The 14,355-nt window shown below is 39.7% G+C and overlaps 1 protein-coding gene across 1 annotated transcript; it reads left to right on the top strand.

The window, feature by feature from the left end:
* Window positions 1–4,736: 4,736 nt before the first annotated feature.
* pithd1 (PITH (C-terminal proteasome-interacting domain of thioredoxin-like) domain containing 1) lies at window positions 4,737–13,475 on the top strand. Its single transcript, XM_078423247.1, has 6 exons — window positions 4,737–4,962; window positions 8,070–8,113; window positions 9,048–9,125; window positions 10,127–10,231; window positions 11,144–11,252; window positions 11,895–13,475. The coding sequence occupies exons 1-6, from the start codon at window positions 4,774–4,776 to the stop codon at window positions 11,994–11,996; spliced, it is 627 nt and encodes a 208-aa protein (XP_078279373.1). The 5' UTR covers window positions 4,737–4,773; the 3' UTR covers window positions 11,997–13,475.
* Window positions 13,476–14,355: the final 880 nt, after the last annotated feature.

Here is a 14,355-nt window from a genome sequence, read left to right as displayed (position 1 = left end):
GAGTCATTGGAGATATGCCGAGTTTCCTCAGCATTCTGAGGAAGTAAAAGTTCATAAGACGTGGGGGCAGAATAGGCCATTTGGCCTATTGAGTCTGCTCCGCCGTTCAATCGTGGCATCTATTTTTCCCTCTCAACTCCATTCTCCTGTCTTCTCCCCGTAACCTTTGACACCCTTACCAATCAAGAACCTATCAATCTCAGCTTTAAAAATACTCTTACAACTTGGCCTCTACTGCCATCTGTGGTAATGAATTCCACAGATACACCCACGCTCTGGCTAAATAAATTCCTCTTCATCTTCATCCTTTTATTCTGAAGCTGTGCACTCTGGTCTTAGACTCTCCCACTACTGGAAACATCCTCTCCACATTCACTCTATCTAGGCTTTTCATTATTTGGTAGGTTAAATACAATTCTTCCCCCCCCCCCCCCCCCCCATAAGTGGGATAGGTGTGTTATAGCCATTGGTGTGGATTTTTGCCAGTAGCATCAATGTGGTTTGACCAGGATAAACTGTTGGTGATATTTACACCAAAAAATGTAACGGTCCTGACCATCTTCACTTCAGTACCATTGATACAGACTGGGATATGTACTCCAATCTGCTTAATGACGTTGATGACCAGTGCCTTGGTTTTGCTGACAGTGAGAGGAGATTGTTGACTTTAGGCTGTGCCACAGGGCTCCATCTCCTTCCTGAACTCTGTCTCTGTCATTGTTTGTGATCTGGCCCACTACCGTGGTACCATCAGCAAACTTGCAAATGGAGTTAAAGCAGAATGTTGGTGTTTATATCATGGCCCACAATATCCATGCCAAACATGATGCCAAATTAAACTAATATCCTCTGCCTACGGGCGATCCATATCCCACCATTCCCTACATAACCTGTGCCTATTTAAATATCTCTTAAATGTCATCATGTCTGCCTCCACCACCACCCCTGATAGTGTTCCAGGCACCCACCTTTAAACTTTGTCCATCTCACCTTAAAGGTATACCCGCTAGTCTTTGACATTTCCATCCTAGAAAATTGTTCTGACTGTCCATCCCATCTATGCCTCTCATAATTTTATATTTTTCTATCAGGTGTCCCCTTGGCCTCTGATACTCCAAAGAAAACAATCCATTTGTCTAACTCCTTAGAGATAATGCCCTCTGATCCAGGCAACATTCTGTTAAACCACTTCAACCTCTCCAAAGCCTTCAAATCTTCCCTGTAATGGGGCAACCAGAACTGCACACAATATTTCAAATGTGGCATAATCAAAATCCTTAAAGCTGCAAGTCTTGTCTCTTATACTCAATTTCCTGATGTAAGAAGGTAAGCATACCTTATGTCTTTGCCATTCTATGTACATATTGCCACTTTCAGAGAGCTATGGACTTGGACCCCAAGATCCTCTATATCAATGCTATTAAGGGTCATGCCATTAATTGTATACGTTCCCCTTGTGTAATGATATACAATAAAGTGCAATATCTCACCCTTGCTCGGATCAAACTCCATCTGTCATTTAACCACCCCTTTCTGTGGCTGATCTATATCCCACAGTACACTTTGACAACCTTCCTCACTGTCTGCAACTCCAACAATTTTGCCTGCTAACTTACTATCCAACCCATTAAATTTATGTCCAAGTTGTTATATCACAAACAATAGAGGTCCAAACACAGATCCCTGCAGAACTTTACTGGCCACAGACCCACCCAGAGTAAATATTTCACCACAACCCTCTCTTCCTTCAGTAAGCTAGTTCTGAATTCATATGTCTCTGTGGATCCCATGCACCTTAATCTTGTGGATCAGCCTAGCGTGAGGATCTTTTTCAAATGCCTCACAAAAATCCATGTGGAAAATATGCATTCATCGATCACCTTAGTTATCTAAAAAATATCACATCAAGTTCCAGATCAGCCCATTCAATTCCAAATACGAATAAATCCTATCCTGAAGAATCCTCTCCAATAGTTTCCCTACCACTGATGTGAGACTCACCTGCCTATAATTCCTTGGAGTATCTCTTCAACAAGGGAACAATATTAGCTACTCTCCAGTCCTCTGGGGCATCACCTGCGACGGGAGAAGATACTTCGCAGCTGATCCCACAATCTCTCTTGCCTCTCAAAATGTTGGGATAGATCCCCTCAGCCATTGGGGATTTATCTAGCTTAATGCTCTTCAAGAGCCCCAACACCATCTCGTTCTTGATCGCAAACAGCCCAAGCCTACATCCTCCAACTCCAAGCATAAGTTAAGTTATCTCCTTTGATCAGTCCTACCTTATCTCTGGTCACTCTCTTATTTTTTTATATATATATATATATATATTGGGGATTTCTTTAATCTGACTCATCAATTACATTTTGTAGCCCCTTTTGGGCCTTCTAGTTGCCTGCTTTTCTTTCCTGCTTGCTTTATATTCCTCAAAAACCCTGCCTGATTTCATCTTTCTAAACCTTACAACCATTTCTTTTTGATCAAATTTACAACCTTCTTGAACATTCATTATGTTACCTTGCCATTCCCTCCTCCTTACTGGTTTTGATGTGCATCATTACTGATTGTGATCTATGGGTTAGAAAGTCAAAGATCCAGTCGCAGAGGGTTGTGCTGAGACCTTGGTCCAGGAGTTTAGGGGTAAATTTGGTCGGGATTATGGTGTTGGAGGTGAAGCTCTGGTAAATAAGCAAGAACCTGACAGGTGTCTGTAGTCCAGATGTGCCAGGGATGAGCGTAGGGCCAGGGAGAATGGCATCTGTCTTGGACCTGTCGCAGCAATTGGCAGATCAAGGCTGTCTGGGAGGCTGGAGTTGAGGTGTGCCAGGACTAACCTCTCAAAGTACTTCATGATGGTAGATGTCAGAGTCAACGAATGGTAGTCATTTTGATTATGCTGATATATGAATGGACAGAATGATCAGTTATTGCAGATTTCAGCTAACAGTTAAACACTTGATTACTTTTTTTACATTTCCCGATTGACAGCATACATCTCGGCCATCCTTCATTCCAAACGTATTACAGTAGTTAATTTTATTAATATTAATTCATTCAAACCGTTAATCTTACAAAAAAAGCATTTTTCAATTCAAGCAATTCCCGTTTTTTAAATGTAATAGCATTATAATACGACCCTCTTAAAGCTTGCAATTTAACGATTGATAAAGAGCTAGCATGATATTTTCCCCAAATAGCGAGACACTTGGCTGAGGGGCATGCAAGAAGTCCAAAATAAAATTGGAAAACTGAGTCAAAAGTGTATGGTTTATTAAAAGCATCATGGTTATTACCAAACTTGGATATCTTGCATGAATGAAACAAGTAACGCAAAAAGAAATAGGTATTTTCTTAGAGCTTCGAGATTTTATTTAAATTGGATTGGATTTGGCTACTTAACAGTTCTCAAGTCGGAGGGCCCGTTTCTGTCCTGGTACAACTCTTCGATTACTGATGCCATCCATTCCCCACCGTACTAATCTTCATAAATAGATCTTAAGTGATAAGAGCAGAATTGGGCCATTCGGCCCATCAAGTCTAATTCCGGCATTCAATCGTGGCTGATCTATCGCTCCCTCCTAACCCCATTCTTCTGCCTTTTCCCCATAACCTCTGACACCCGCACTAATCCAGAATCTATCTCTGCCTTAAATATATCCACAGCCTTCTTTGGCAAAGAATTCCACAGATTTACCACTCTCTGACTAAAGAAATTCCCCCTCATCTCCTTCCTAAGACCTCTGGTCCTTGACTGTCCCACCAGTGGAAACATCCACTCCACATCCACTCTATCCAAGCCTTTCACTATTCTGTTCGTTTCCATGAGGTCCCCCCTCATTCTTCTAAACTCCAGTGAATACAGGCCCAGTGCTGTCAAACGCTCATCATATGTTAACCTACTCATTCCTGAGAACGAGTAAGGTATCTCTTGATTTTAGTGTCAAGTCAATTTTATTTGTATAGCACATTTAAAAACAACCCACGTTGAGCAAAGTGCTGTACATCAGTTCAGGTACTAAGAACGAACATTTAATGGCACACAAACATAACAGCACATACATAAACAGTTCACAGCGCCCCCTCAGAGGGCCTCAAATGCTAGGGAGTAGAAATAGGTTTTGAGCCTGGACTTAAAGGAGTCGATGGAGGGGGCAGTTCTGATGGGGAGAGGGTGCTGTTCCACAGTCTCGGAGCTGCAACCGCAAAAGCGCGGTCACCCCTGAGCTTAAGCTTAGACCGCGGGATAGTCAGTAGCCCCAAGTCGGCCGACCTGAGGGACCTGGAGATAGAGAGGGGGGTTAGAAGATTTTTGATATGGGGGAGGGGGGCAGGCCCGTTTAGTGCTTTGTATGTGAATAGGAGGAGCTTGAAGTTGATTCTGTACCATACAGGGAGCCAGTGGCGAGAGGCCAGAGAGGGATGTGGTCCCTTTTACGGGTAGTCAGGAGTCTCGCTGCGGCATTAATTATCTGGTTCTCGCTCGCGGTTTCTCGATCCTAAAACTTTGGCGAAAATCTTTTTTTGTTGTTGCGAGACAGAGTGTCTCCGTCATTATTTAAATAAAGGCCCTCACTGCTGTCTTTCAGATAGAATCGGACGCCTTTTGACCGTCCCGTCCAACGGCGGAACCGGCTTGCCGTGTAAAGATGGCGAGTGTGCAAGGGCTCCAGCACCCAGAGCGCGCGTCACGTGACCGACAGGGGCCGGATGAACCGCTGTGCGACAGTTGTGCGAACACACTTTACGGCATAACAACAGGCTGGGGAGAAGATGTCTGGCCATGGGCACGGCCACGGGCAGTGCGAGTGTGAGGGGCACCTGGACCCCGTCGAGACGGGCGTGGAGTACGGCCTCTACAAGAAGATCGACCACGAGAGGTTGGAATGTCTGAACGAGTCCAGCGAGGGCTCCGGCAAGTTGGTCTTCAAGCCCTGGGAGGAGAGGCAGGACCGCACTAAGGTAAGGTACGACTGGGGGCAGAAGGCACTCGCGTTGGGTCCATACTGGGGGATGAAAACTGCATATTATTTGGTGCTGGTTACAACATTTTACCAGAGATGAAGACTAGGAATTTTCAAATTCGGACTGTTGGTGTAAATGTGGTAAAATTAACCTGTTTATTTGTGTAGAATGATACCTGCATGGAAGCGATCGCGAGGTGACCCGAGAAGTATATGAGAGGCATAGATAGATATAGAGTAGAGTCTTTTTCCACAGGGTGGAAATGCCAAATGCTGCAGGGCGTTGGTTAAAGATGAGAGGAGAGATGTTTAAAGCACATTCGTGAGGCAATTTATTTTACACGCAAGGTGACGGGTGTTTGGAATGTGCTGTCAGGGAGGTGATGGAAGCAGATATGGATGCAACGTTGAAAAAGCCTTTAGATAGGCAGGGAAATAGAGGAAAGTGGACAATATGGGGCTAGTCGAATGACATCTTGATTGGTGCAAGCATGCTAACCCAAAGGGCCTATTCCTGATCTGTATTTTACAAAGTTCTAGGTTCATAGAGCATAGAACAGTACAGCACAGGAATGGTCCTCCCCCCCCCCCCCCCCCCACAACATCCGTGCTGAACATGATGCCAGGTTAAACTAATCTCTGTTTACACAATATCTATATCACTCCATTCCCTGCATATCCATGTGCCTATCCAAAAGTTTCTTAACGGTGACACAGTTTCGTAATGCTGCCTTACAGCCTTTGCAGTGTCGGAGACTCGGGTTCGATCCCGACTATGGGAGCTGTCTGTACGGAGTTTGTTCGTTCTCCCCGTGACCGGGTGGGTTTTCCCCGAGATCTTCGGTTTCCTCCCACACACCAAAGACGTACAGGTATGTAGGTTAATTGGCTTGGTGTATGTGTAAATTGTCCCTAGTGTATGTAGGATAGCGTTGATGTGCGGGGATGGCTGGTCGGTGCAGACTCGGTGGGCCGAAGGGTCTGTTTCCGCACTATATCTCTAAACTAAATGCCATTTGCACCACTGCCAGGCACTGACCACTCTGTGTTTTAAAAAAACTTGCCCTGCACATCTCCTTTAAACTTTAGCTATCTCACCTTAAAGTTATGCCCTTTAGTCTTTGACATTACCACTCCGGGGAAAAGGTTCTGATTGTCTCCCCTATATATGCCTCTCATAACTTCTATCATCTCTGACCTAAGCCTCTGACTCTACAGAGAAAATGATACAAGTTTGTCCAATGTCTTCTTGTAGATAATTCTCTCTTAGGATGATCATTCAATGGCATCAAAAATTGAAGGCAAAATGTGAAGGTGTTTTGCACACAGTTAATTGCAATATTGTGGAACGCAGGAGCTGAAAAAGCAACAAGTGCAGCTAATAACTGGGTCTGGTAGGGACTTTATGAGGTTAAAGTTGAGGTTGATTTTGTAAATGTATATTCCTCTGTTCCATGTTCCATAGGATGTTTGTTATTCTTTTGGGAAAGATGGAACAACATTTTATATTTGTAGGTCATTTCCATTAACATTGAGAATTCACTGATACTGATAAGCCAGGCTTAATTACCTGGGAACATCTCTCTCAGCAAGTGCACGATGGATGCATTCTGTAGTTTATTGCGTAGGTTATAGTGATGGCATTGACCAACCCTTTGACCTCTGCCATCAATAAGGTTAAGTACATCAGGCAAATGGGAGCACCATTTATAAATTTCCACCACATTCCTGAAATAGAAATGTATTGCTGTTCTTTAATTGTCAGAAGATCTAAATCCTGGAACTCCTGAGACAAAAATGGGAAGATTCCTTCACAAGCAGCACTGCTGCAATTTGATGGGATCAGTTGACAACCACCTTCTCATGGATTTCCGTGGATGAACAATAAATGCCAGCAATAATTACATGGTGAAAAACTAATAAATAATAACAAATAACAACAACAGCAATCTACTGGGAGTAGGTTCAAAAGAGTCAGTGTTTCAGACAAAGTAAATTTGGATCAAGACATGAGATAGAAAAAGGAAATTTAGGGTTGAGGAACTTTAGACTTTTTGTCTAGCTGACAAGCACGAAGAAAGGTAATAACAGAGGCAGCTGTTTGAAATAAGTCTATATGCTGGTCACACCTTGTGATGATGAGAGCAAAGATAGGAAGTAGGTCCAATAAAGCAGTTTGCATTAGAAAAATTAAGCTGGGATTATTCTTGCCGCCGTGGTGCCTGGTAGTACTTTTCAGCAAATAACCAAAATTGGATGTCCACTGTGCATTTTTTAAGACAATGCATTGAAGAAAAGGTATGCCCAGTGGGGAAAAAGATCAATGGTTTTAATAGGGACTGGGCCTTCAGAAATGGAGGTGAGGATGAGCTGAGCAGATTGTTCATTGCAGAATGTTGTGGCAGAGCAAAAAAACTGCAGGTGCTGGTAATCTAAAGTAAAAACAACAATTGCTATAAATACTCAGCAGATCAGACCCCGTCTGTGTAAAAGAAAAGCAGAGTTAACATTTCAAGTCAAACTTCAAATAAGTCTCTTGAGATTTTTAAAGCGTGAATTTGTTCATTTGAGAAGGCTCCTTCCCCCCCCCCCCCCCCCGCGCAAAGAAAGGTTCAAAAAGTTAGTATTTGGAGGGAAATAGATTGTGAATGAAGAGCAATGCAGGGAATTAATCAGAAATTGACCTTTTTCTGATGTGATGTCATGGTGAGAGTAACAAGATTGTGACATGGCAAAGTCAAACGGATGTGCTTTTGAGTGCAGTAATCTAAAATCAATGGCAAACTGCAACTACAGTTCTGAATGAAAACTGGACTTGCTGGGAAATAAAGAAATTTAAATTAAAATGAATATTGACTCAGTTTTATTTTTAATTTTTGCTGTAAATAGTGTACATGTCATAGATTGGAATGTAAAGCTTTATGGTACTTATTACACCATAAAGTACTTAGTACAGCATTTTGTAATTATTGCTGCAACTGATTGAAAGGATCTACAAAATATTAGGACTAGAAAAATATAACAGTTGCCAAAACCATGTGAACATAACTGAATGAAAGAAAATCTATTCATTGCTTGATGCATTTTGAATATCTTCTGTTGCAGTATGTAGAAAGCGATGATGACGAGGAGTTGCTGTTTAATATTCCGTAAGTACCATAAAACCTGCTCTCTTCTAATTATATCTTCATTTTAAAAAGTACACAAACTTTGTTTTAATATCTTTTGGTAAGCATTGATTTGAATGAGACCAAATAGATAATAGTTGATATGATTATATCACACATGGTAAGTGTTCTGCAAGTCTGATATAATAATACAGAACTTTATTGTCATTCGGTACCGAGATACCGAACGAAATTACATTTCCAGCAGTCACAGAACACAACAAAAAAGAAAAGAACACAAGACACACGACCCCAACACAAACATCCATCACAGTGACTCCAAACACCTCCTCACTGTGATGGAAGGCAACAAAACTTCCACTCTCTTCCCCCACGCCCATGGACAGACAGCTCGACCCCTACCGAGGCGACCGACCCGCACAGCCCCCGCAAGGGGATGGAAGTCCCCGCGGCCAAGCCGCACCGGGCACTAGCAGAAATACATTGTTTTCTGAATTCTTGTCATAACTTTTAAGATATATGGAACCTCCATTTCATCTTAAAGGCAAAAGTAATTTAAATAATTGTTTTATTTCCTTTCATATATGAGTCTTTCTCCTGTCAAAAGCCACCTTGAAACATTTTGCATTGCAGGACTGGAGAATGGGAAAATGAAAGGTCAAATTGAACTGACTAGTAAGGTGGGGGAGAAAGTTTGGGGAAGATTGAAAACTGTTGAAGGTTGATTCATGAAGGGGATTCCTATGTTGGAGTGGAGTATAATGGATAGAATGTCAACAAATTAAAACAAATACTTTCAAATACGTTAGATTGAACATATAATATTTTTTTAAATGTCAGATCTGAGGTTTCTTTTAAATATGCATGTTCGAAAGATACATGGTGAGCTACATAGATAGTGGCCCAAAGAATGCCGATGTGTTCAAATTCATTATTATAAATCATTTTGACTTAGTTTCACAGGCAATGTAAAGCTCAAAGGAATAATTGTAATGGGAGACGATGATGATACCCATCCATCAGAAATGAGACTGTAAGTGTCAGAATATTTTACTTTTCGCTAAAGGTGTTTAACATTAAAATATTAAAAAACAGTGGCATTGCTTTTCAAATTTATATTGGATCATATGTTCCTTTTATGCTTGTTTTCGAAATCGATCATTAGATGGTTCATAATGAACTGTGTGCATGTCCTTGGACAACGAAACAAAAAACGGTAAATGTTTCCTTAATAGCTGATCATCTTTTGTTTACAATCCAATATATTTTAGTTGTGTTATTTCATTTTAAAATGTTGTAAAATGATTAAACTTACCAGGTAGATAAATATATATTTTCAGAACAATACTTTGGGCTGTTCTGTGGATTTAAAAATGGAAGAAAAAATAGCTAAACACGCAAGCCATATTTGAAAGATGTATTCATTTAAAAGCCTCAACGTCAGGAGTAGAGAATGTTGTGATTGTGGTTCACAAGAAAACATTCAATCTGTCAACAGATCATGTCCATTTTATTTATTTTGGACTCTTTGCCTAGTTTAATATGCTGTGAGAAATGTCCTCAAACTGATTCACAAAAGTATGTTCTTAGATTTTGTATGATGCTAAAAAGCACATTTAATAACCTAGGATTGTGAGAATGTGATGGTGGATTTTCTTCTGGAGCCATGACCATGGTGGTTGGAAAGGATCTGTTGAGAGGGCTTATTGGTTCATCGCAGCAACAGAATGTGGTTTTGGATTGGGCGAGTACTGAACATGGAAATTCTCACTGGAGAGATCATTGAATGTGCTGTAGCTGTGTACCTAACCTTAACATTGAGATTGTCCTTGAGTTTTTTTTTAAACGCTTGCAGAGTTTTATTGTGAACCGTAGATAAATTTCAGATTAAAGGAGAATCTCTTGTGGCAATTTGTGGATATATAAGAGAGAAACAATAAAGTAAGAAGCGAATCTGCCCTTTATGTATGCTACAGAAGAGTCATTTAAATAATGTGAAACATGCAAATTAATTTTCTTCTGATTTTCAATTAGTTATAAGAACATCCCACACATGTCGTTTGATGACACAGGCAGAGAACCTGACCAAGTATTCAAGATGAACCGAGATATCACAGGGGAGCTGGAATATACCACAAAGTAGGTTCACTTTTGCTTTACGGAAGTATAGAATGTATAAGTTGATCTTCACCTATAATATGAAACAGTTCAACAATTTCAGATGCCTCTTTTTATAAATGTTATTTTTGAAGAGAAAAGAAAATAAAGCGCTTATTTCTAAATAAAGCACTGTACTGATTCAAAATGATTGTGTTTGGGATTGCTAATAAGGATTGGATTTCACCTCCTTCTAACCAAATATCTGGAGAATGTACCAATGTAGAACTGTGTCATGATACACAGGATCCAGCAAACTGTTTCCAGAATTTGTCGACGTTTTAAATGTGCAAAAGTGTATTTAGCTAATCTATTAACTTCTTAACAAACTGTGAATAGTTTTTTAATCTGTTTGGTAGGTTTAATATTGTGGGTTAATTATACCTATCCTTTTAACTTTGGAATTTGGGTGCAGACTGTTTTAGATGATCACTTAAGTGCAGACACAATCCTGATGTGTCATCAACAACAAAGAAAAACTCTGCATCTAGCATATTGAAATTAAATTGCATCCCATTTAATATACTGATATCAAGTCCATAGTTGCCGCCAATTATGTATGTAACCAAATAAGTGATCCTGGTACCCAATACTCAACCTGGATGTCCACAAACTACATTTGCAGCTATTTGTTTGCTATCAATGGTAGTCAAGAATATATCAATGCTGGTGTTTAAAAATACTTCATGTATGCAGAAGAGTCAAATGATCTCTGCCCTATATGGACTGTGCTCCGAATGGACCTCTGCCCAGTTACATTCAAAAATAAAGTTCTTCCGTTGGTTATTGAATTATTTCACGAAAGTGGTATCTTAATGTATAAATACCAATAATTAGTAAAATACTCTTCTACCTTTTTTTAATAACTCAATATATTTTTGCTTTTCTTTTTAGGGTAGCTCGTTTCTCCAGTGTTTATCATCTTTCAATTCACATTGCCAAAAATTTTGGTGCTGAGATTTCAAAAATTTATTATATAGGATTGCGAGGGGAGTGGTCAGAGGTGAGTCTAATCATACATTGAAATTAGACGTTTGAGTGGTAAGAATTTGTGCTGTTTGGAGTAATATTTTACAGCAATTAATCCCAATGTGATGTGACTGAGATGAAAAAAACTGCATTTTCACTGAGATACTGTGGAATTTCATTGCTGTCCAGATGAGTATCAAAGTATTTTCACTGTACTACTTTTGAATGATGTGATATTTGTAATCATAGTATGAGAAATGCCTCACATGTACATCTGTATTATGATTCCATTCCAAATACTGGACATATTTGGCTGAGACACATTTATTAATTTTCCAGATTATCTCCGACTTTATTCTTTGGGGTCACCGTCTCACGTTTTATCATTTTATCTTTGGGTACACTTCCAAAGGTGTTAATGGCCTTCTGGAACCTTAGGGTTGTCATCCTTCAAACATAAGTTCAGGACAAACAACTAGCCAAACTAAGTTGCATGAATGTTGTCATCTGAAATAAACATTCCTCTCCATTGAATGATAATCTGAAATGTGAATTTTTAAGGTATAGTTTGTTCCGGAGGATCTGTGGGTAATCGCAGCATTGCCTTGCATAAAATTAATAGTCCTTATCTGATCTGAAACATTAACTCTCTAGCATAATTTTACTTTTTTCACAGAGCTACAGACATGAAGTGACACTTTGTACATATGAAGCCTCTGCCAATCCGGCAGATCACAAAATTGACACCTTTACTCCTCAGACACACTTCATTGCTTAAAACCAGTCCTCTGAAGCTTCAGCATACCATGAAAAAGGAAAGACCAGGACAGCAGTACTTCTGGAATTTGAGAATACAGTAAATGTTTAGTGGAACAGATTACTATCGAAACTCCATGTGATTACAGATTTTGTAAATCGTCAAAGGTGTGATGAACAGAAGATTAATAACATTTGCTATTTAAGTAAGAGCTTGCAGTTGCTGCTTTTGATTTGTAAATGTTGAAACATCTATTTGCAAGCAAGTATAAGTAGCTGGCATGTTGATATTCTTGGTCAAAAATAGATTATTTTCTATAAAAGTACAATACCTAATTTCGGTATCTTAACATGAATCTATGTCCTGCCTGTTTTTGTTTTTTTAATATCTCCCCTCCCTGCAACCCCTTCCAAGTGCCTCCCAATAAAATCCACTAATTACTGTGAATGTAATCATTTGGCCCACAGCAACAACCATTAAAAGCTATATATTTTTGTAAATTATAAAGATAAAATTAGCTTTAAGAAGAATTGTATACCTAAGAGAAAATTTTGATTCAACATCATGATGAACTATCAAGAGTATATAGTGGGGGCATCCATTTTGGAGTGCCCATTAGATACTTGTTGCATGCCAGTGACTATAAACTGTCAGAGATGTTGAGTTGGATATAAAGAGCGACATCTTTAACTCTTGTAACAGTAATGCACAGCAAACCAATTTGTCCAAAAGTGTATTGACAATGAATGAAATGATTCAGCTACCTGTATGTATAGAAGTTACTAGCAGATTTTATTTTATTTTTTTTGCTTGTTTTTTTTCATATGCCTTAGTCAATTGAATTGGAACACCTCCAGGCAATCAAATTCCCATGTCATTTGAGTATCAATCAGGTGAATGGAAATTTACTGTACAGCTGGTGTTAATATGACATGCTATGAATTGATTTCATGGTTTCTTTGCAGAAAACACTTACTGCGTTTGAACTTTTCCTTTATACTCTTTGTATTTGGACTTTGAGACAGTACAACTGTGATATTGTATGAAAACTAAATTGAACATGTGATCTGTCGCTTCTTAAACAGCCAACAGTCTGTACAATGCAAATAATATTGGTAATGACTTTTAAAATAAAATGCATATTATTAAAATAGCTGCACCACAATTGTTTCAAACACACAAATGAGTGAATGTGCTGACTAGAATATACAATATTGCAAAGAAGCAGAATGTAAAGCAAGGAAATGAAAATAAATCCTTCTGTCTGTTAATATGCATCCTATTGTAATGTTCATCAGAGCCAGTTTGAGATGGGCTAAATCTTCCATGCTGCCAGAATTGTTGATAATAGAATTCTGTAAAACCCACAGAATTTACAAAAATTGCTTTACGTGGAAGGAAGTGAGAACCAATGGTTCTGAGGAAGGAAATGAAATGAAATCATTGGGAGGTACCTGTCACGGTGAAAAACAGTTATTTGTCATCAATGGTGAAAAATAAAGATGAAATTTTTTTTCTGCTCTTCCAGAATTTTCTCTGCATATTCAGTTGTTTTCACAGGCTCCAAATTCTGCGATTTCCTCCCTTTCCTTATGTCTTTCGGCCCAACATGGTGTAATCCTGTTTCCTCCAGGTTTTTAATTATTTTTCTGCTCTCCCAAGTCATGCTCTCAGCTCCAGGCAGCATTTTGACTAAGGAGATGAAAATCCCACGGCATTTGTTATCTGGGGGAAAGAAAGATATTAGATCAAGAGTATAATTCTTTAATATTTGATTAGACAGGTGAAATATGTTGTAGAATAGTGTAACTTTTTGTTTATCTACACAAGTTAGGATCACAACATTTACAGTAGACATGGCGTAGACCCATTGCAATGATAGGCAAACTGCAGTGGATCAAGGCTGTTAATGTACAGGCCAGGAGTTAATGCATGCCATGATCAGCCTCCCGAAGCACTGTATGTCTGAACCACTGGAATGTAGTCATTAAGGCACGCTATCTATCCTTTCTCTGGTACCAAGGTAATAGTGGTCTTCTTAAAGAGGGTGGGAGCCTCAGAAAGGAGTGGGGAAATGTTAAAGATGTCCACAAATATTCCTGCCACCTGATCCGCGCAGGTCCTGAGGACTCCATGCAAGACTTCTACTTGAGCACGTTCACTCTTGGGAAAGCTCATCTGACATATGCAACAGTGACCATAGGTGCAGGTGTACCCAAGGCTGAACTGGGTGGATAATATCCTTCCACCAGTCTTCAGCTCAATGCAAGCATAGAATGCTTTGAGCTTGTCAGGCTGGGCTTGACTGTTGCCAGTAATACTGCCTAACTTCAAATTGTAGCCCATTCTTCAGTAAGATTCAAGCTACAATGCACACGTT

Source organism: Rhinoraja longicauda, chromosome 27, assembly GCF_053455715.1.
Source record: "Rhinoraja longicauda isolate Sanriku21f chromosome 27, sRhiLon1.1, whole genome shotgun sequence".
Taxonomy (NCBI): domain Eukaryota; kingdom Metazoa; phylum Chordata; class Chondrichthyes; order Rajiformes; family Arhynchobatidae; genus Rhinoraja; species Rhinoraja longicauda.
The sequence above is the reverse complement of the archived record's forward strand: the minus strand, read 5'-3'. Positions and strand labels throughout refer to the sequence as shown.